The sequence below is a fragment of the Biomphalaria glabrata genome, chromosome 4 (assembly GCF_947242115.1).
Source record: "Biomphalaria glabrata chromosome 4, xgBioGlab47.1, whole genome shotgun sequence".
Lineage (NCBI taxonomy): Eukaryota > Metazoa > Mollusca > Gastropoda > Planorbidae > Biomphalaria > Biomphalaria glabrata.
Window position 1 is genome coordinate 41,962,167 of NC_074714.1, and position 24,180 is coordinate 41,986,346.

At 36.4% G+C, this 24,180-nt stretch overlaps 1 protein-coding gene across 2 annotated transcripts in view; it reads right to left on the reverse strand.

Moving 5' to 3' along the window:
* Positions 1 to 3,745: 3,745 nt before the first annotated feature.
* LOC106052438 (testin-like) overlaps positions 3,746 to 24,180 on the reverse strand; it is a 65,550-nt gene continuing 45,115 nt past the window's right edge. For both annotated transcript variants that reach the window (XM_013207828.2, XM_056027168.1), the window contains exons 4-9: positions 19,262 to 19,505; positions 9,362 to 9,592; positions 8,431 to 8,643; positions 6,918 to 7,076; positions 5,831 to 5,922; positions 3,746 to 5,100 (exon numbers count right to left, since the gene is read on the reverse strand). In XM_013207828.2, the coding sequence (XP_013063282.2) occupies positions 4,962 to 5,100; positions 5,831 to 5,922; positions 6,918 to 7,076; positions 8,431 to 8,643; positions 9,362 to 9,592; positions 19,262 to 19,505 (1,078 nt within the window). In that variant the 3' untranslated portion in view covers positions 3,746 to 4,961. The remainder of the gene's footprint in view (positions 5,101 to 5,830; positions 5,923 to 6,917; positions 7,077 to 8,430; positions 8,644 to 9,361; positions 9,593 to 19,261; positions 19,506 to 24,180) is intronic.

Consider the following 24,180-nt stretch of genomic DNA (forward strand, 5'->3'; position numbering starts at 1 on the left):
TTTGAAAACCCCCCGGCCCACACTTTAGGGGGCCCCTAAACGAGTGGGTTTTTTTTACATTAAATATTAAATATTACGCCTTAAATATTACACAAAATGCAGTGGCCCCAAAGATGAAAAACCCACCCCGGGCCCCCAAATGATGGCTACTTCCTAGCTACGCCACTGGAAATAAATCGAATCTGATAGAAATGTATACTAAAGCTATGTCTTCAGTTTCATAAATAAATAAAATTGTTTAGATTACAGTAGCATCTTACATGCTAAGAAAACTTGTATTAGCCCTGGGGGTAAGATAACAGAGAGAGAGGCAATTTATTTAATTTTAAAGCATTATGACGCTTTTCCTTGAGATACAGAACGCAACCCCAGAAAAGGGGCATCTTCAATTACTGACAGATTTTTAAATTTCTGGACCGACACACAAGGTGGGCGTCAATGTTGTATGACGAAAGAGTTGCTTTATTCACAGGACGTCCATAGTCTATGTAGGTGCGTGTGTGCTAGAGAGAAATAGAAGTAGGACAGTAATGATTGACAACATGGATTCTCGGTCCAATTTGAAAACAGACTAAAGAAAAGAGCATTATTTATTTATTTAAAATGGGCTTCTTTTTTAGCTCCGTTACGTCCCCTCTTTCTGTTTTGTCGAGAATACCGCCTTATATTTGTGTAGTATGTCTGTTTATGTCGTGAAAACAGAAAGTACTATTAATCAATTTCCTTATAATGGACCTCATTCACCAATCGTAAATAAATACATTTAGCCACGTCATATATTGATAAAACAATGAAAAATACGTATCACGTGACAGCCTTTATGGATTACATAATTTGTATAGAAGATATAGAGAATCGCGTGGCTAAATGTTGTTTGTTTACGATTGGTGAATGAGGTCCATTGAATTGAGACATTTATGATAGCAATAAAATATCTTCAGCTGCCCCGAAAACAAAATGACAAACAAACGTAAATAAGAGTTGTGTGTGACAATGACCGTAAAGAAGTAATGTCACCCTGAATGGTAGGCCATTGACTACTGTATAGGTCTATTGTATGTTATAGTGGATATTGTGTTGTAATGCATTGCTAGTGGTAAACGTATGTTCTATTTTAAAGCAATATAATTAACAAGCAGGTGGACCCCCACGGTTCAGTTGTGGTCACGTAAAACGTTACACACCGTCTCGCATGTGACCAACATAATTCAATCGGCTGTGAACTTCCCTTCAAATCTTGTCTAAATCTTGGTTTATTTCTGTGTGTTTTAAAATGTACACAAGTAGCTTTAAAACCATAGAACGTTTACACAATTTTCTAAGACCATAATTTGATAAAGATCTTTGTCACAAAAGACAAATAAGTTTTCCTTTAGTGATAGTGCAGAGCCTGTCTAGTGCTAATGCTATTACTGTTTAGGGTTTTAAAAATGATTTAAAAAATGGTTTGTGTGTACAGGACTATAGGTAGACCACCTGAGCGTATTTATTTAAAATTAACCAAAAGGTTGGGTCCAGAGTAAAAAAAAAACAACAAAAAAGTAAAGTTTCCCTTTCAGACGTTGCGATCTATAGGGCATTGTTTTTTATTCGTTTTACATGTTTTCGGATGTTCCTTCAGAGTTGAAGATAGTTTACTTCCTAGTCCAAACCTCCCGCAGGACGACGGGGGATGGGAGCGGGTAGGGTTTGAACCCTCGACCGTCGATAAATCCGAAAGACAGTCCAGCGCGCAAACCGCTCGACCAGGCAGCCATCCTGGGCAGATGGTGTTAAGGTCATCTGTTTCTATGGCCAACGGCTAACAAGCAGGGTGTTATGTGGGCAGCACAACGACCAACCGACTTTAGTTTCCCCAACTAAAGTCAGTACCCATTAGAGTTGGTTGGACTCAAGGGCGCCCTAAAAATCCAGAAATTCAAAATCCCAGTTCTCACCGAGAAATCCTTGCGATTATTTTAAGCATACATGTGATGGTGTAATACCAGATTTCCAATAATGCTTTTAGATTTTAAGCTCAACGTGACAGACGAACAAACGTTAGCACAACACAAATACAGCAGTTGTTTTTCCAGCAGGGACAACTTTACGTGAAAAGAAATTGGAAAGATGGTGTCTAAGGGAAGCAATTCAAACATTTTTGTGTATGATTTATGGTCAACAAGACGTTCTCTTTTTTTTCTGTTTTGTAACGTAGGGGACACTACTGTGGAAAAGCAAAGATGTTATTCATTTACTATTGTAGCTTCCCTTATATTTCGAGTGAATTGATAAATAAATAAAAAGTGTATGGTTGAAACATCAAAATACAATTAACGAAAAATCAAAGCTAAAACCCTTTTATAATAATAATTTTTAAAAAATACTTCTTTTAAAGATACAAAGCTTTTATAGAGCGTTGTCGTATCTATTAGTTTGGATCAGTCATATATTTAAATTCGTAATACATTTAGACTAGGACAAATGCGTAAAAAAACTACTTCTTCCTTACAGCTATTAGAGCATGGAATGGGTTGCCTGAGTCAGTCAGGAAAACCAATTACGAATTTAAGCCATCGATTAACATGCATGCCTAGATTGACCTTTTTTTGATGTATTGTCTGTATTTCATAAAATAATAAGACTAACAATAATAAATGTGCATGATTATCGATACTTCACCAAATGTTTTTGTTTAGCGCGATTTCATGCTTTTAGCTTTCTCAATGCGCTATGATCCTATCACTTGTCTGGACCAGATGTGTAAAGGAGATATCTGGGTCAATGTTAAAGAGATCATTTTTTTAAAGGTATTTATAAAAAAAAAAGTTGAATTCGAACTCGAGGGTTAAAGCCTACACTTAGACCCCTGTTCAACACAAAAACCACTTTGCCAGCGAATCGCTTATGAAAATAGAAGGTTTTTATAGATATCTATTGTTAGCTTCAATTTTTTAAGCGGCAACCTACAAAGTATAAAAGGGGCTTATTCAACTTATACCACCACATCATTCAAGTACAATGTCTTTCCCTTGTTCAATACCAAACAAGTTAATTAATTACCAAACGCTAATTAAATAATTGGTTATTCTTTTTTAAATTGAGTCTTGTGTTGTCAGGTAAAAGAAATAATTGATCCGAGATAAGCTTTGTAAAATGTGAAATATTTTGAGAGATTTTGATATAATTAGATAAACAAAACAATGTTAAGGAGGCTCGACAGAAAAATCAATTGCGTTATAAATAATACAAATTGCATAACGCTACAAGCCAAAGAGCTTCGAATTTTGTTTTTACAACGCTAAATAGTGAGCTAAATGATTTCAAAATTCATAACTTATCAACAGTTTCAACATCCTGTACAACATGAACACCAAAATAGCTCACTCATAGACATAAATAAATATAGACTGGCCGATTAAAGAGTTTTATGAAACGAAAATTTGTGACTTGCAATTTTGTGTACTTTATTATAATGCATTTATGAGCAGTATAAAAGTTAAGTATTCATATCTATTTCATAACCTATATAAGTATTACAATATTTTCACTAGTGTTTTTTTTTTAATCTCTCATCGTGAAGATCATGCAATTTTTCATAATTCGGAAATCCGAATACAACAGATATACATGTTTTCAAGTTACATGAAGTTACTTCCTTTTTCCAGTCTATATTTATTTATGTCTATGAGCTCACTATTTATTTGTATCCGCCATAAATGCAAAACTTCAACAGATACAAACATACATTTAAAAACAACTTGGCCAGTGTTTATAGAAAACAAAATTTATTTCATTTCTTTTTCATGTTTAAAAAATTTGATAAGCCAAAAAGAAATGTGAGACTTGGAAATGAAGCCAAAAAAAATAAACGAAAAAAAAAATAAAAAGCTTAGTTGTATAAAGTATAAAATATTTACAAGACTGCTATCTCATGTCTCAAAGTAAATTTAAAACTATTGTTTATACTAAACATGTTATTGACAGAAGTAAAAAAAAATCGAAATAGTTCTGCAGTTAGAAAAGCAATATGTTTAAACAAAAATTCTAAAAAAAAATAATAATCGTAACTAAAAGATAATATATTCATCTTGCATACAACCAAGTGAAGTCTAAATACACATTGTGATCTAGTTTTGATCTGTTTTGTTTGTTTCATAGCAGTGTGAAAAATGTATTATCATAAATTTTTAATGATAGCCGATTGATCTGTTCAAAGTTCACAGTTCAAGGTTACTGGTCTGATGATTGTTTGGCCCAGTTGATTTAACAATAGATCCTAGACGTGTGGGCGGCGCTACGGACTGCTGTCACGACGTTTCCCAGTTCTATCCTGTCTGATTTTTAAAACATGACGTCCTGCAGGACGTTTGACTAGGACGTCATATTTTTTTTTTTAAAGGAACGTCCGAAATTTGTCAAACAAGACTAAATTTTTGTTTCAAAGCTTCAAATTTTCAGTGAGAACTAAAACACCTTTTGCTGCCAAATTCTCAACATACCGGTAATACAAAAATGCTAAAAAATAAACTCGTAGAAAGACAGGCATACGTTTATACATTAACTCATATTGTGTAGGCCTAAAACATTTTTAAGAAAGCTTTCCCGACACGTAATGTAACAAAAAAGTAAATTTTCAATTTATAGGAACAACTGTTGAACACATAGATTCGCGTGGGCAGAACTTATCTTCAATTAGAACGTCTCCACCTTTATCTAATCAAACAATTTTTTTTTTGCAATGGCATTTCTTTATCAATAATAAAACCACACACAGTATAGTAATATCTACATCGGGTCTTAGCCGGTTTCATTTAGGTCCATATAATTTGGTCAAGATATAAGCTGCTTTCAAATCGTTTATAAAATATTTATCCTAAAAAAGTATTATCTACAACTACTGTCCATGATGCTAAAAGTGGAAGAAAAGAAAGTTTTTAAGAATCAATAAATTAAAATCTTCTGATGAATAGTTATGAAGGTCACTGAGTAAACTGTCTGGCAATGGACGCCGTGAAACAGGATGGGCCAGATAAGTGTCGGCAGTTGATGCCACAAAATAGTTTGTTGTCCTTTAGTAGGAATTGTTGATTTAACAAATTTCGTCCACAGGAATGACAGCTGTGTAAGAAAAAAAGAATCATTGAAATATTACTTTTGAGTTGAAATCACTACAAACATAATTAAACTTGCATTAACTTATATTAACTATGCACACACACGCGCACACACACACACACACACAAAAGTAAACATTAATAAAATATTATAATAATTATTCAGTATTGAGATACATGGCACTGATTTTTGCGGTTCTTTCCCTTAGATAGGGATTCTATTTTTAAAAAAGTATTTTTATATTTAGCTTGTTACTATGGTAAGGTGTACGCTGAAAACGTTAGTTCAATGCTAGTCAAACTTTCATAATATATCAACACAATTTTGTTCAGTATCTTAAAATGATTAAAAATATGAAAACAAAATTCATTCAAGACAGTCTAGTGCTAGACATGTTTTCTTCAAGGCAGAACCAATTTAAGGAATAATATGGTACCGGGTTATTAATTAAAATTTAGTAGATTTCCGGACTCCAAAAAATGCCCCAAATCAAATCTCAGAATCTACCAAGGTTTGAACTCAAGACCTTTGGTTTGGTAGTCACTACAACAGCTACTTTGTTGAAATTGAGTAAACGAATCATTTTTGTCTACGCAATATCAGGGGAGGGGGGGGGGAATCACCAGTGCTTCGCGGCTAGCATGAAAAGAAGTGCTAATTAATAATAATAGTTAAAAAAAAGATGGAGCAGTGGTCATTTTCTCAGTCTCTGACCACACGTCTTGCAACTGACCTAAAGCAGTGTGGACACGCGTGCCAGTGTAGTTCTCCGTGAGTCACTCCAGGTGCATCAGCAGTGATTGGTCTCTGACAGGTGTTGCAGATCTGAAAACCAAACAACATTAAGTGAGTATGAAGCCAGTCACGGATTTCATTAAGATGAAAGTATATCGTCTAGCTAACTGCATGGGAGAGATGGGTTATCTATAAAATGCATGAGTAGATGGGCTAGACTACATTGACACATGACATAGAGTTCAATGATAACTTCCTCAGTAAGACCCGGCTAACTAGGTTCTTCTACCTAAGCAGATTGATCAACAAACTTGGATTAATTCCCTTTTTTCGCTCATTTTTCTCCAGTCTTTTGTTTTCTTCTCTTGACTCATGTATTCTTTCTCTCATCTTCTCGCTATTTCTCTTTTGTACTTTTTCTATCTTTCTCATTTAGTCACTCTGTATTTTTCTCTTTCTTTCTCAATCTCTATCATGTTCTCTTTATCTCTCTCCCTCTCTCACACACTCTTTCTCTCTCTCCCTCTCTCACACACTCTTTCTCTCTCTCTCTCTCTCTCTCTTTCTCTACCTTTCTTTTTCACTCTCTCTCTCTTCTTCTTTCACTCTCTTTCTCCATCTCCCTCATTTTCTCTCCCCTTTCACTCTCTCCCTCTCTTTTACTCTCTTTCTCATTCTCTTTCCCTTTCATTCTCTTTTCCCCTCTCACTCGCTTTCTCTTCCTTTCTCTTTCATTCTCTTCCTCACTCTCTCTCTCTTTCACTTGATATCTCACTATTTCTTACTCTTTCTCCCTAATCTTTCACTCTCTTTTTCCTTGTTCTTCTCTCTCTATTTCTTTACCTCTCACTCCGTCTCTCCCTGTCACAATAAAAAAAAAAAGCTGACACCTATGATTTTGAAACGATAAGTCTTTTTTTTTTTGTATGGTGTGTGTGTGTGTGGGGGGGGTATACACGATTTAACCTGATGCCATATACCATACGCCCTTTGGTCGCTCACAAAGGGCACATCTACAATGAACGACTATGAATGGGGCCTCCTTTGGATGCAATAAAACATATGCCGGGCACAGGGGCTCTTACCTTGCTAAAGAGTTTATCAAAGCAGCTGACGCAATATGGGTTGTTGTCCTTGGCTATGTACCGCTGTCCAGCCAGAGCCGCGTCACAGTACCAACAGCAGAAATGCTGCACGTGCCAAGATCGACCTTCAGCTTGGGTGTACTCACGGGAAAATATAATCTGGAGACAAAGAACGCGCAAGACATCGTGAGAATAGACACCAAGATGTGAGTAATAGATAGCCACACCGTAAGGGGGAGATAAATACATTTTTATTGTAGAGTGCTATTAGAACATCGAAAAACAAAACTTTAAATAAAGCAATAGATTTGTATGTGCTCCTGTGTGCATGTGTGTTGCGTGAGGGCAGGGCTAGGGTATTTGTGTATACCCACTCAAAGGTCAAGTTGTCATGAAAAAGTTCAAGGTGAGTGTCGATAGCATGGCAGAAGTTATGAGAATATTTGCCGAACAAAGCTTATTCATTATGTCGTAATGTGAGAAATTATTCAAATCACTTTAAACTGTTTTGTTTAGAGTATTATACTTTATGATTGCTGTATTTTAAAACCTGGTATTATACAGACAAGGAACCAAAGACATCGACACGTTAAAACAGTGTGACATCTTCCCTAACGAAGGCACATACAAGTTTTTCTAATTCAGAACGCAATGTGTCAACTGCTGCGTGGTTTTGGAGTGTCCCTAATTATATCGTTTTTTTTTTTTAAAGTAAAAAGTTCCCCTTTCAGACCGTACGGTCTATAGGGCAGATGATGTTAAGGTCATCTGTTTCTTTGGCTAACAGTTTAACGAGCAGGATGTCATGTGGCCAACACAACGACCAACCGCCTTTACCTTCCCCAACTAAAGTCAGGTGCCCATTAGATATGGGTGGACTCAGGGGTGCCCCAAAAATCCCGAAATTCAAAATCCAAGTACTCACCCCTGGTTCGGAAGCCAAGTGTTTAACCACTTAGCCACCGCGCCCCTTTTCAAATAAAACGTGCAAGTCCATGTGCAACTAATATTTATCATAATATCATATTATCTTGTTTTATTTTCAAAATTTGGTAGAATTGTGTGAGTGGGTGCATATCTAATCTCACTTCACACGATAAGTATAGTATAGCTATAAATAACCTTTACACTATTAGTATAAAGATGAATCATTCTTTGTACTTCGTCGAGATTTGCAAGATTAGAAAAAAAATTGGTTTCATTTAAAAAACATCAAAATTAAACCTTTATGAAACAAAACAACATTGATTAATTGTTAACCTATTAGATTAGCATGTTATAACAAAAAAAAATATATCTTATTTATGTGCAATTAGACAAGTACGTAGCACTGTGTTACTGAAATGCACTGATGCAATATTGCTTCCACAAATAGTGAAACAACCAGTGAAACAAATAGTGAAACAACCAGTGAAACAAATAACACAGTAGAGTCTTGGGTCGCAGATGACTTCACGGACTACTCATTAAGATAAAACAATTTTATCGAGTGAGTCGTGGGATTTGAACTGACCTCATCACACGCCGAACAGCGAGGATATAAAAGGTCAGCGTAGTGCCTCTCACAGTAGATCTTCCCTTTCTTACTGAAGTAGATCATGTCGACCAGCAGTTGTCGGCACGTGTAGCAAACGAAGCAGCCAGGGTGCCAGCACTCCCCTGGAACTCTGCTGGCTATGACGGCCGGACCGCCTGTCTCCATCCTCTGTTGGCAGTTCTGGCAGCCCTGGGGACAAATACAAAATTGATTAAAACAGAAGTCTGGGAAGTGGAAAGCCACATTGTTCTAACTTGTTTGGTGACAGAAGTACACTGCAAACAACAGAGGGTTGTTGTTGTTGTTTTGTTAAGGGCATTTTGATGTGTTTTTTTTAGACAGCTTTTAATAACAAGCCTTTTTTTTAAGTCCCAAAATTAAGAAAGTCTCGTGTTTTACATCGCCTTGAAGGTACACCTGTAACCTACATCAGAAGTACTATAAGATCATAATTCTAAATACTATCTTGGGTAAAGCAGTAACAGGTCTACTGAGCCTTGAAGTACATTAACGTAACAGTGGCTAAACTTCTTTTACTTAAGCTTAGACCTAAAGCTTTCTTTCTAATTAGTCTCATTTTTTGAATTTTGTATTATGTAACATAGCCCACAAGCATAACATATTTCAAAAATGTATTCACCATGACTAAACCAAACTCAAAACAGAAAATGTCAATGTTCAATCAAATCCTACTTATACTCTACACTACTAACACAATTATAACCTATATTTCACTGATTTGTTAATTTTTTGGAATAAAAATATGCTATTTCAAGAAGGCAGGGGAAGATAGATGAAAGAGTAAATCAAAGGAAAAAAATGATATCCGTCTAGAATCTAGCAGACGGCTTGTAGGAAGCTGACAATGTCATACACATGGTGCAGTTTGATTGAACTATGACCTCACCACAATAGACCCGGATGATGTGACCTCTCCAATCTGACCAATGCCTGCAGCTTTCTTTCGCCTTCTTTCAGCGAACTTGTCGTACTTGATCAGCTCCGACGTGGCCAGACTGTTGCAGAAGCGAGGATCGAGGTCGTGAAGAGGAAGTTGCCTCTGAAGCTGCTTTCTACGGAGCTGAGAAGCAAACTCCTGTTTGTCTTCAGGCAACATGGAAATGAACTTTTGAGATCTCTGAAAGGAATAATAATTGTATTTATATAGGGCCGTTAACAACACTAATTTAGGCTCAAGGCACTAGGAGAACATGACCGACATATTAAGCAAAACATAGAAAATACTTCCTGCATGTGCAGGCTGAATAGAGGCATTGTAATCAAGGTAACATAGACACTTCCCCTCACACGTTCTTCCCTATTAGCTGCTATACTCAGTGGCGTAGCCTCCATGGCGCGAAGGGGTTTAATGAACCCGGGCCCATGGCAATTAGGGGCCCACAGCCTGTGGTGTAGCAACAATGGCGCAAAGGAGTTGATTGCACTTGGGCCCATAACTCTTGACCAGTTGGGGGCCACGTGAGAATTTAGGGAGGACACAAAATAAAAAAAAAATGTACTATTGTAAAAATAATGCTAGATCTATATGGAATCTGAAAAGCTCCCTCGAAATATCCAAAACATGAACCATATGTTTGAAGCTAGAGTTAATATACCAGCAGCTTGTATTATTGAAGTGTAAGGAAATGTTCTCCATCAGGTTTATTGTCATGGTGGTTAGCTCCAAGTGAACGAGGGGACTAGTGTTGCCAGATCGTCCCCTTGTTTTGCATGTATGTTCATAAACCATTGTTAGTATTAATAGGTTGTTATTATAATGAATGGAGTGGGAGAGAGAGAGAGCTTGATGTAGAAACTATGAATGTGTTGTACAGAAGAATAAGGAAAGGGGCGAGTAACTATGACAATTAGGACTAATCAGATAGTCCAGATGGTCAAGAATTAATATTTCGACACATCTACTAATTATTCAATTTTGTTAAAAGCTTAATCTGTTTCTTTTATTTTCTGTATTTAAAATACATTCATTTTAATTTACTGTATGGTACATAACGAATATAGAATATTATTAAGTCTGAGATCTTAAGAGACTTAAATGTTATTAAAAATTTATCCCATCCAACAAAGTTTATACCGCTATGGCTTAATAGCGCAAGTCCTCATCATATTGTCTTGGTGTCTTCTGTATTATGTTAAAAATGTTTACAACAGAATAAAATTATCACTAAATATTAAGCAAGCAAAAGAAACATCATATGCATCGTACTTGTGCAATTACAATGAATGGTGAAACCGAATTGGAGAGCAGGTTTATAGCAAAGATCTAGAAGATAGATAGATATCCAAACTGTTCATGGAAAAGTATCAATCTGTAACAAATACTTCATATTTATTTGGTTCATAGTTCTTAAAGAAAGTCATTACCATTATATTTATACAAAAACCTCAGGAAAAAATATTTTAAAAATGTCTATGACACAGAGCAGGTTGGCCTTTGTGTTCCTTCCATTGAGTGAGAAACAACTCAAAGTTTAGAACTAGATGCCCCACTGGTGACTGACTTTGCTACTTAGAAGGCCAGAAAAATGTTCGATCCAGTTAAAAGATGGAAGTAGAATAAGATTATAGTTTGTATCAATATTTAAAAGCTTTACACCGAGACGTGTTTTAGAAATGTAAATGTGTAGAATGTAGAACTCATTAAAACATTTCCTTATTCAGTTGAAACATCTTTAAATCGTTTAATTCTGTTAAGAAATTGTACAAATATTGACTTCTGTAATACTATTACATATCTGAATCCTAACTGAATCAAATGTAAAGACATTATTACTTATTAACAAAAGGCTACTCTACTTGCATTGACATGTCTTTTGGTAAATTTACCAATACATTCAAAGTACTCAATTGTTCTGTCTCACTTTACATTAATCTCATTGGGGAAGGGGGCCCACCAACATATTCTTGCACCCGGGCCCACAGGTACCCTGCTACGCCACTGGCTATATTAAAGTATTGGAAATTTGGACTATTATCTTCCCTCCCATTTGTCTTTTCGAGTGGAGTACAGTATGATGAAAGAATTAAAAACCTCTGGTAGAATAGTTCTCAAACTGATAAAGTAAACCAAGAAGTGAGTCAGCGCATTTGGCATGCAAATTGTTTGTTGGTATTGTTACGTATTTCTGAATCTTCTGGCTAGATGTATTAGTTGGCACACAAATAAAAACACTGTAAAGAACTTGACGACTAAACTTTCAGTTTCATATAACTTTAATGACTATTAACTCTAACATTACTGTAACATGTAGCGTAGAAGACTGTACAATATTTGTCAGTTTACAGTTAGCTAAACTTCGTTGCACTGCATCTCTTCATTTTGTTGCAATTCCTCTCTTCTCAACTTTCCTCGAGCCGTATTCCACAGAACAGACCAACGACACACTTCCCAGTGTCGCTCCAGGTCTCCCAAAGCTGAACCAAGTCGTACTCAAGTCTACCGAATCAGAGCCGCACACGTCTTACATCGACTGTATCGACTGTAACGGCTCAAGTCCACTGTAGTTCGCTGTATAGACTTTTACGACAGTAGTCCACTCCAGTTAACTCTACCCTAGTTAACTTGCATCGAGTCGTACACATTTCTCTTCCACAGAGCCGCACACGTCTTACATAGTCTGTATCGACTGTAACGGCTCACTCACGACTCCATACGACTGACTTTCACATTAACTTTCTGGCTTATATAGAGTCCCTAATCGCTTCTCCAAAGTTGCACAAACACTCCTAGTATCCTCTGGAATAACATGTCAGGAAACGTCACATCCTGTCTTTATTTATACACGTAGATTCCAGAAAACACTCGCTGCAGTGTCATCAAGTCGGGGTCACACGTAGTGACCTTTATCTGTCACTGTTCATTAGTAACTGTCCCCCTACTTAGATCTGTTCGTCCCCTGGAACAACACGTGTGGACACGTCACATCCTGTCTTTGTTTGTACATCTAGATTCCAGGGAACACTAGCTGCTGTGTCATCTCGCCGGGGTCATACGTTGACCTCTACCTATCACTGTTCATTTGTAACACTATCTACATTTCTCAATCCTTTGTTTATTTCAACATTTCATGTTTGTCTGAATGGTTTTATACCAGTTTGAACTATAATGAAAATAAAAAAGTTGTTGTTTGTTAAACCATAGACCTACAAGTTAGGAACCCCTGCACTAGGACATAATTAAAATGTCAGCCAGATGCTTCCTGTCAACGTCAACAAAATTATGACATAAACTGCCTCGGAGTCAAACGAATAGAATGCTAATCACTCCTGCGCGGCTATTGCATCATCAGACGTCTGCTCGACACGTCATTTTGAAGGTAGTGTAACTTGAAACAAGGAAACGTGAGGGAAGATATTTTGGGTAAATAATGAGAGATGCCAGATTGCGTGCATGTCATTTCATCTTTTTTTCTGGCCAGGAGCTTCTCAGAATTGATAGGTAAAAAAAGGAAGCAGATCTATTGGATTCTCTCTGTGCCGATTATATAGGCGTCTGCAGAGTAGATTTAAGGTACATTAAAAGAGAAGTTGTTTTTTTGTTCTAAGCCACGCCTACGTTTCTTTTTAATACAGAAAACTCACAACGGACATAATAAATTATTTTGGGCATGTTTATTATTTCTTCTTCTGCGCTCTCACCGTGTTGGAGGGTTCAGGTGACCAGTCCCGCAGTCCTATACCTTATAGATTAAAGGCGTTACTTCAAAAGAGAAGAAAATTACGCCATACGCATCATGTGTTAATCTAGTCAAGCATGTTTAACAGCTCTGCTGAGTCGTTGGTTTTCCTGGCTCATTCAGGCAACCAATTCCATTCTTTAATGGCATTTGGGAAGAAGGAGTACGTGTATGAATACGTCCTAGCATATCAAATAAGACTAGTGTATTTATTTTTGTGTCTTTCTGAGTAATTCATTTCGTTTCCGTTTTTCTATTTGAAAATTATGGTTCAGTGTTTTATGCATTATTGCTATTTTTCTTTTTCCTTTGTCCTAACATGTCTCTATAAATTTTGAGATTTTACTAATGATGTTTCTCTAATTCGTATTTTATAAATGCTATGGCTCTATTTCGGATCTGTTCTAGCTTCTTTATATTTTCGTGTGTTAAGGGGTCCCAACCAGAGGATGAACTGTGTAGTGGTTTCCGGACCAGGCAGTTTTTGTTTTCAAAGGGGTGTTTGGGGGTTAGTATTTTCTTCTGGCCTCTCGATAAAATATGCAGCTTCGAAGGAAGTGGTCAGCATTCTCTGGTGACACTCCACAACGACATATTTCGCTAGTTCCAGCTTTCAGAATCAGGAATAGTCTATTATATTGTGTCTAATTTTCACTTCTGTTTGTTTGTTTTACACGTTTCAAATGTTTCTTCAGATTGAAGATTATTACATCCTAGGCCAAATGTCCCGCATACTGCGGGGTATGATGGCGGGCAGGATTCGAAACAGCACCATCAAGACAACAGTCCAGAGCGCATACCACACGACCAGGTAGCCTTATCCACAATTAAATTACAAATAACTTAGGAAATAAGTAGGGTCGGCCTTAGGCCGCTTTGATCGATAGCCCCAAATAGGACCCGCGCCAGACAGCAGCACGCAATTTACATTTAGCATATCACTATCAGTCATGGTTTTTGTAACAAGCTTTTAAAGATGTAGGACTTAAAGGGTTAACATATTTAGCTTATCGTAAGATTGACGTCACTTTAATTAGCCCACTGACGCATATTGCATTTGAGCTGCTTCCTATGCATGTTGGTAATACACGTTAGTTTAATGATCTAATTCAGTGATGCCCAACCTAATTCAACCTGCGGGCCATTTTAATTTCCGACACTCGTGTCGCGGGCCACAAGACCAAAAAAAAAAAAAAGGTTAAAAAAAACAACAACTTGAATTTGACCTGAAACTATTTCATTAAAAACCCGTGGATCTAGTAATTACATTAATAATTTGGTATATTTGAAGTTTAACCGTAATCTATTGTTTTCTACTTGTCTGGAAATGGCTTTAGTTCTCTACTTCGATTGTGAGCAACTTAGTAGTTAGCCTGGCCATTAAGTCATGTTCTTGTCTCTTTATATTCCCATGGATCCTCCACGTCATAATTGTTTTTTTGACGCTGTTACTATATGTTGTTTAGTGAAACAGCCAGACTTTCGTTATGAAAAAAAGTTTGTTGGCTTATTACCATGTTCCACAAAAAATATCCGTCCTATGATTCTGATAGATTCTTAATTTCCTTTTCATAAAGGCGCAAATGTTAAAGCTAGTGGTACCAATTTATCAGAGGAAAAGTGAGGGCCCTAACGTAGGTAAGGATACATTTTTCAACCTTTATATTTTCTACACTTTATAACGACGTTTCGGCCGGCCGGATGGAACCATGTCACGAGCAGGATTTGGCCCGCGGGCCGTATTTTGGGCATCACTGATCTAATTAACAGTATTAGTTGTTGTTGTAAAAAAAATAGAAGAGGGGCCTCTCAAGCATATCCATTTAATTGGGCCCCGCAATTCGTAAGGCCGGCCCTGGAAATAAGCATTTTTAAAACAAAATTATTTACTTATCAATGATTGTTATTTTTTTTTCTAATTTGAGAGGAGGATTAATTCAGTATGGAAGATATTAACAGATATCAAACGTGTCACTATGAACTTTGTTTTATTAAAACTGCTCAAAGTTATGTTTTCACCTGTTCTTCTTTAAAATGTGCCTAGGGAAAAGAGAGAGAGAGAGAGAGAGAGAGAGAGAGAGAGAGAGAGAGAGTGAGGAATAGAAAAAGAGAGAGAAAGAAAATGTTCCAGGTGAGACATTGGAGGAAAGAAGATCAGACAAGAGAGGGGGAAAGGGAGACGTACAAACTTGTGGAGGCACGTACACAGGGGAGGGAACACAGCATTAAAAAGTGATTTCAGATAAAAACTGACAACCGTGTTGGTTATCTTCCCCTGTCTGCTGGCACTCTGAATCAAGGGAGAGAACGATTTGACTGGGAACACATCATGGTAAACCTTTCGTTTATTCCGCTCATTGATTTCATTAATTACTCTAGGTAATGAAACGTGCAGGGATTTAGTTTTTAGAAGAACGTGCTCTGCATTCTCTCTAATGGCTATTCTGAAACCGTCTTGTAGAATATGTTCACATATGACCAAGAATATTGATAGCATAAGGTTGTATTGACTAGATAGGTTCTCTGTGTTTCACTATTCTATACCCTCAGTGTTCATCTTCTCTTGGCATATATTTCACTAAACAATGGACGATGTCATGCAGTGCCAACTTTACCAACTTTGAGTTATTTTAAATCCCTTCTTCCTACCCCGGAGCTTCCTAATGAAATGCCATAATGCCAGGTTTCTTAGTTCATAAAACAAGCTCAGGGCTAGCAGACCGTTACAAATAAAAATCCTGGTAATTTTTTTTTTCTTCTTCTTTTATCTCTCTCTTTATTGAGTCATAATAAAAGTTTTTGTTCATATGTGTCCTTCTCTTGGGGCATGAGTCGTTTTGAGAGAATTAAGAGTACCGGTAATGTAACAAAATACATAAACCACTTAATTTACAAATACAAAAAAAATTATTCAAACGCAGATTTCTTATTCCATATGCTAGGACCAATTTGCATAAGTCTTCTTTTTTTTTTCCTTTGAGAATGGAGCGGGTTGCCTGAATAAGCCAGGAAAACCATTGACTTAGCATAGCTAAAATCACGACTAGATAAACAAATGGATAGGTGTAAAACATAATTCTTGTGTAACTTATAAGATACAAGTTTTAAAAAAATGAATTATGTGTTCTTTTTATTTTAACTACTAATCTTTTTTTTTTTTGTTTCAGTGAAACAGTTATCACTTAAATTGATTTGAATGTTTGTAACTTTTGTAACAATTCACTCACTGATCCGATCTTTCAACGTTTATTGAAACTTTCAGTTACGTCACGCTAGTCGGAATTCAAAGCAAAGCTCAGAGTTACTTAGCCACGAAACAGGGATTCTTAAAAATCCCGTATATTAATTTCTATTTATGATATTATTTATTTATTTATTTTCCATTAAAAAATAATACAATGAGTGAGTTCAAAGCTAGAGAGATACAACGTGTAAACATGTTATTTTATATGGCATGCAATCAATCTCGACCTTAACTGTAAGTAAAGACTGCCATCTTTCAGAAATTTGTTGTGAAGAATTAAAAGACGGATGATCTTTGTGCTGGTCACACGGCACACTCATCAGCTATTTGGCCACAAATAATTTATTACGTAACTTTGAAGCAAACGAATTATTAGAATTTAGAAATAGTTGTATTAGTTTTGTTTTCAATTAAGTGAAGTAGGTATTGTGTCATGAAAATTAAAATTGATCTATTAACTTGTTGATAAATTTAAATATCATTGTATCGAAGCTCACACAGACACACAAAATCTTGTTGCATTGGCTTTCGGAAAAAAAATATGTTTTACTTCTAGACTATCGGAGACATTGTCCATCAATTGTCCGATTATCCCAAGAAAAAAAATGATAGTAACAAACTTAATATTAATGACCAGTGAAGAAAAAAAAAAATTGGGGGGGGGGGGGTCCTTTCCCCAAACGACATGCTGACTCAACATTAGCGTTCTGGGACAGATTCTGTATCAGGTCATCATGAGCCTTTTCTGCGCAGACGTCCAAGCAGATCCGAGAGAAGTTCTGAAGTACTCACATAAAGATTAACACACATCTCAGATAAAGTGAAACTTTTTTCTCCAGAGCAGCGCGATTTCTTTCATTCAGAAATTTAGTTCTCAAAAGAAAACGTTTCCTGAGATCATTTGAAACTTCTCTCAATATGTAACAACGATTGTATGGCAAAGGATAGGATTTTCTTAATGATAAAATGTGTAGGTATTTCAAATTATAGTTATTATATAAGTTTAAATTTTAAAAAAAAATGCAATGAATAGGTAAGCCACTTCTATATTTAAACTGACCCTTTTTTTTTCAGTAAGTGAATTTACTTAAGTCATACGCTAATTAAAATATTTCCAATTATAAATTAAAATTTCCCTTTCAGACCTAGCGATCTTTGAGGCAGATGATGTTAAGGTCATCTGTTTCTGTTTCTTTTGGGATTCAAAATCCCAGTCCTAATCGAGATTCGAACACAGGACACAGGTTCGGAAGCCACGCACTTAACCATTCAGCCATCGCGCCCCCAACCAATTACAATAATAAGAGTTGATTGTATATTAAAGAGGTTTTTCATTCATTAAGTTAATCACAGTAATTTTATCCTTGTTTAAATGTTTACTACAATACCTCTATTCAAGTCACACTTTCGGAGTTGTACCCTCTGGCTTGGCAAAGCGTGTGTGGACGCGATTCTCAAAAGACTAGATCAAGGGGCTATTATTAGAATACCATAAAGTCTAACAGATTCATACTTTCGCTTAACCAGGATTTTTTCTCTCGAGGGGGGGTGGGGGCGGTAGGTGGTTTAAAAACAATTCCTTATTTTTAAATCTAACAATCCTTAGGTAAGAGCAAAAGAATCGCTTACTAAATTGTATAAAGGAGGTATTGTCTTTAAACAAGTATTTTTACGTTTTCTTGTTTTGAAGATCTGGTTTACATTCTTTTAGCAATAAAATCAGGAAATAGAAACAAAGAATAGAAAGCGATATGCGAAATGTGGGTTTGATATCTCTGTACCTTAAAGAAAAACGAAAGAAAATGAAGTGAGTTTTGTGGAATAAATAGACAAACTAAAATGTCAAGGACGCAATACTGAAAGATAAGTGTCACCAAAAAAATTTTTGTTTTAAAAAGGAGCTTAGAATTTCGATTTTACAGTGTTAGGAAGTGCACAGAAATTATTTTATGCTTTTGAAAGAAAAAACCAAAACTGATCAGTGTGTGGGTATTCTGTACACAGGATACGCCAATAAGCTAGCTATTTATAGATTTGTATCCATTAATGACACTCTCGAATTTTTAAAACAAAAAATATGTAATAAGCAAAGAAGCTTATCTTATCTTATATAATAAAGACGTTACTTCAAAAAAGAAGATGATTACGTCCTACGCTTCATGCATTTAGTCATGCCTATTAACCAATGACTTAAATTCTGCTAAGTCACTGGTTTTCCTGGCTAGCTCAGGCAACCCATTCCATGCTCTAATACACTAGGGAAGAAGGAGCATTTGTACAAATTTGTCTTAGCATATGGAACGAGGAATGTGCCTTTATCTTTGTGTCTTTCTGAGCTGATCATTAATTCAATCTCTCATCTGTCAAAACATCACAGGTGAAATTAACTCAAGCTTCTTCCTCATAAAGTATCTACAAAAGGGATTTTAAAGCCTAAAATAATTTTCAATAGCACAATGTTCGTGACAACCTTCTACCACGAAATGGGTATGAATGAAAACTAAAATGAAACTTTTGTTGTGGTGCGTGTTTGTATTGTATTGAATTCTGATGGAACCTTTGAACAAGATGCAAATGAGTGGATACATAAATATGGCGAAATTCAGTTGATGTCGGAGGCGGAAGTATGAGTATTTATTGTAATATCGAAGTTCGATTTTGCTTAAATTAACCCCCATCTTATTATTTCATATGTATCCCCTCGTGAGTGGTATATTGTCATAAAAGTTCAGTTCCGTTTTTTGCTTAAAAAGAAGTGTGTTTTTTTTTCTGGTTCGTAAAAGTTGAATATTATAATACAATGCCAACAAAGGTTAGTTGGACTAGAAGTGTGGAAATTAACTACGATCTGTAACAACAAGCTTACCACATTTTCACTGATGAGTTTTGTCATGACGACGTCATTGTGGGGCGCTTTTAATTGGCTGAAGTCTGCGGGGTCTGCTATCGACAATTGCTGAAACTTGTTGGTCCAATCAGGTTTTATTTCCGGTAACGCTGGCGATAGCTCGCAGGACTGAAAGAGCATGCTCATTGGTCGATAATCTCTCTGTTGACAAGATGGCATGTCGTGGTCCTCTGCCAGGCATCGACAGTTCTTGCATATTTTTCTGAAAGTCAAGAAATGAGTAGACTAGGAATATAAATATTTTCAAAACAAATAGTAATAATATTTGTGGGGTAAAAAAAAGACTGAAAATGATAACAATTAAAATAATGATACAAATAATTTTAATCGCCCAGATTGACTGTTTATAGACAAAAAGAAAAAAACCGCAACTATCATTGACATTGCAATACTTCTATCTCATAAGAAAAACGGAAAGTGAAAAACAAATACAGTATACAAACCTTAGCTTTGGAGATAAGGCGACTATGGATGTTAAGAAAAATAACAATATAGGCTACACTGTGATTATATCATCCGAAGGGATTGTAACAAATAACAATATAGACTACAGTGTGATTATATCATCCGAAGGGATAGTAACAAATAACAATATAGACTACAGTGTGATTATATCATCCGAAGGGATAGTAACAAATAACAATTGATCTCGCAGATACATTTGAGGCCCTAAACATCCTTAAGAAGATTCTCGTTACTTGTTGCGGACCTTCAACATGGCGATAAAAACCCTCTGTGGACAATGTTAAAGGACTACAGTGAATTTTGTTTCCCTTTAACGAAGCTAGATCATGGCGGCTCCAGAGAATGAATTTCGTTTTTAACATTATAATAAGAATAGTAATACAACCTTTACAAAACGCAGAGTCAAACCTCACTAAGAAAAATCATTTCTGATTATTTTTCATATGTACCTCTTTTTTTAAAATACATATTTTATTGAACATGTTTAGAACTGCTTAAATTTTGTTCTGAGAACATAGAATTTTAGGACAACCTGCACCAATTAAACCATTGTTACATAAGTTAACATAAGATCTGAACGAATAGGTCGTCTCCTTTCCATTAGGACTAAAACAGAAAGATTTAAAAACTCCTTTATCCCACTTTCGGTCAAATTGTTACAAGATCAGCTGTCGTCATCGAGAAGTACATAGAAGTCAAATTCATAAAGCGCTGGTTGTGAATGTGTATGTGTTTCTTATGTGAATGTTGTTGGAATTTTTCATCTATATTGTTATTGTACAGTAGTTACGCTGATGTTATCAATTGTAGTCAAACTGAATTTCCATTTGATTGAATCAATAAAATTATCTTATCTTATCTTATCTTATTAATCATCTGGATCATGAATGGAAAGTTTTCCGAGAAGGCTTTCAAAAGGTTGGACATCATTATTATAAACTAATACTCTGAACAAAACACTTCATGTGGTAAATGAATATGGCAGTTTATGAACAAAAAAAAAGTCGATTAGTTGTAGTGCTGATTTAAAACGGGTTAGTTTGTTTTGTTAAAGGGTGTTCCTTCAGAGTTGAAAATAACCTACATCCTAGCCCAAACCTCCCGCAGGATGACGAGGAATGGCAGTGGGCAGGGTATGAACTTCGGACCATCGAGACTACCGAACAACAGTCCATACCGCACAACCAGGCAGCCATCGAACACTTCACCTTTACGTCTGTATGTAATCTAAATAGAAACACAGCCGCGCACTTCAAATAAAATAAAATAAAATATTGAATTTATCTCTCGATGCATATTTGTACAAAGAGTTGACGAAATGCTAAATGTCATGTTAGAACAATGACTCAAATCAAATATCATGTCAACTCCAAATCTAGTTCACTGGACGATGTGAAAGAAAACATGTCAAGTGATTTTTTTATTTTTTTATTTTTCAAACGTCCTATCAGCTATTTTATTTTTATTTTTTGGAAAACGCCCCTGATATCAGCTGTGAAAACAAACACTTCTATCATGTAAACGTAAGCGAATCTTTTCGTACGCCATGAATCTGACACCCAGTATGCCTTTAGAGCTGGACGTTTGAGCATCGCCCCCCCCCCTTTACATTCAGCACCCTTACAAATGCACCCTATTATGTCTTGGCCGTTTGCTATGAATACTGTTAAGTGTTTAAAAAAAGGCATGAAGTCTAAAAGCACGCCAAGATTATCTTTTTGTGGTGGGGCGTTGTTGACATTCCTGCTAATGTTGATGAAGCAAAACTTTACGTAAGATTGAGTGAGGGGAAAAGCGAGAAAGAGACAGACAGACAAAGAGAGATGGAGAGAAAGAGATATAGAAAGAGAGAAAGTGAGAGAGAGAGAGAAAGAGATTTAGAAAGAGAGAAAAAGAGAGAAGTGAAAGAGATATAGAAAAAGAGAAAGAGGGAGAGAAAAAGATATGGAAAGAGATAGAGAGATGGAAAGAGATATAGAAAGAGAGAAAAAGAGAGGGGAGAGAAAGAGATATGAAAAGAGAGAACGGGAAGGAGAGACAAAGAGATTTAGAGAGAAAGAGAGAGATAGATGAAAAGAGATATAAAAAGAGATAAGGGAGAGAAAGAGAGAAAGAGATAGGGGAAAGAAAGAAAGAAAGAAAGAGAGAAACAGAGATGAAAGCAACAAACGAACCGCTATAAAAAATACGTTAGAATAGATTTAGAGAATAGAAAATCTGAGGGAGTCAGATGGACAGACAAGACAGACAGACAAGACAGACAGAAACGGATTACAAATGGCTGAGAGAAAAGAATTGAAGAGCCGATAAGGTAATGGAACGAACAAGTTTCTGTCGCTAGATTCCATACCACTTTTGATTGCATTGTGTCTTAGGCAGAATCAATGAGCCACGCTCTATGACAGACAAAGATTATTTCACTGCTCCAGTAAATGAATTTATTATTTGGAAGTTTGGGAAAGTGTGACCAATAGATGGGTGAAACACAAAGAAAGAAAAGCCGGTTCACGGAGAGAGAAACAGACAGACAGACAGACAGAGATTGCTAAACACACACACACACATATCTCAAGCTAAACAAGTCCTGCCCCACCTCTGGGCTATCTAACACATCATTTCTCTAAGATAAACTAAAGTGACTCCAGGCCTACAGAAAGATAGGAATAGTTTTTTAAAAAGGCGCTAGCCATGTAAAGACATCCATAACCTTAAAAGCAATGATTTCTACTAACACTATTTTCAAACACTGTTGTTATATTTTGACACGTATATACTTGAAATAAGTTTTCCTACAGTTTCGAGCACAACAATTGATGCCAGTCTCAATAAGCTCTATTTGTTGTTTTTTTTTTCTGTGGAGTAAGATCCGTTTCGTAACGTCACTATTATTAGGTACACCCCACTGCCAATGGGTAGGCAATAAATCAGACAAGACTCCCAAGTCTTGAACATTTAGAAGGGCGCCCCCAGTGAAAATAACATTGCACCCTAGAGAACGCCTTCAGTCAGCATTCAAGTGATTAAATCTTTCAGATAAACTCTAGCTAGAAGCTGCAGTCGTGGCATGTTGGCTGAGTGGTAAAGCTCTTGGCCTTCGAGCCTTTTTACCTTTTACCTTTACCTGTTGGTCCGTTGGGGCACCATGTAAGATTCGACAACCGTCTTTCTCCATTCCTCTCTGCCATTTGCCTTAGTTAGAACCTCTTTCAATGGCAGGCCCGTCCATTCCTTTATGTTGTCCTCCCATCTTTTTCTGGTACTGTTCCCTGAAGGAAGGTCTTTGCGAGTCCCCGAAGATCTTGTAATAAAGCCATAGATTTTTAGCTTGCGTTTTTTTTTTTACGACAGCAGGTCATCATGGGGTCCACTTTTACGTCCTTTGCCCTCATAGAACGCAAGTTCTGAAAGGGGAACTTAGTAGTTGTAGTTTAAGGTCAATCATGTGGACTCCAACAAGGATGTCCTAGGATGTCCTATCTTAATCTGAAGGACTTCAGCTAAGAGGACTCGCCTCACTTAAGTTTTTTTTTCCTTTGCACATAGCATTCTGTTGTGGAGATTACTCCAATGAAAACATAACACAATGACAGACCTAAAATATACACACACACACATATATATATATATATATATATATATATATATATATATATATCATGGGCGTAGCCAGGGGGGGTTCTTGGGGTTCAAACCCCCCCCCCGAAAGGAATCCCCCCCACCGCAGGGGGGGGGGAACGGAATTAAGGGACTGATTTTTGCTTTCATTTTGTTTATTTTAGTTGAGATTTTAATACTAAATCATCACTTACCACAGCACAGCCGAGGCAGTTTTGAGTTAAAAACCCTCTACCAGGGGGTTTTGAGTTTAATCTCCCTACCAGGGGGTTTTGAGATTTAAAAAACACCTATCAGGGGGTTTTGAGATACAAATCCCTCTACCAGGGGGCTTTGAGTTTAAAACCCCCTACAGGGGGGTTTGAATATTTTAAACCCCCTACCTGAGGTTTTTTGCAGTTAAATCCCCCTCTTCTATAAAACAAAACCAAAAAAATGCAAACAACAATCCCCAAATTCCAACAGCACAGTTGAGGAAGATTTTGATTCTAAAACCCCCTCCAAAATTTACGATAAACCCCATCTTCAATATAAAAAAGCAAATTACACACTCAAAATTCTATGAGCGTAGCCAAAGGGGTTTTGAGTTTAAACCCCCCTCCCCTCCAGTTAGGGTTTGAAGCTAAAAAGTACCTCTTCAATATAAAAAAAAAGCAAATTACACACTATAAAATCTATGAGCGTAGCCAAAGGGGTTTTGAGTTTAAGTCCCCCTTCTCCAGATGGCTTTTTCTTTAAAGTTTAAAACCCCTTCGGATGGTTTTGAGTTTAAAATTCCCCTACAGAGCGTTTAGAGT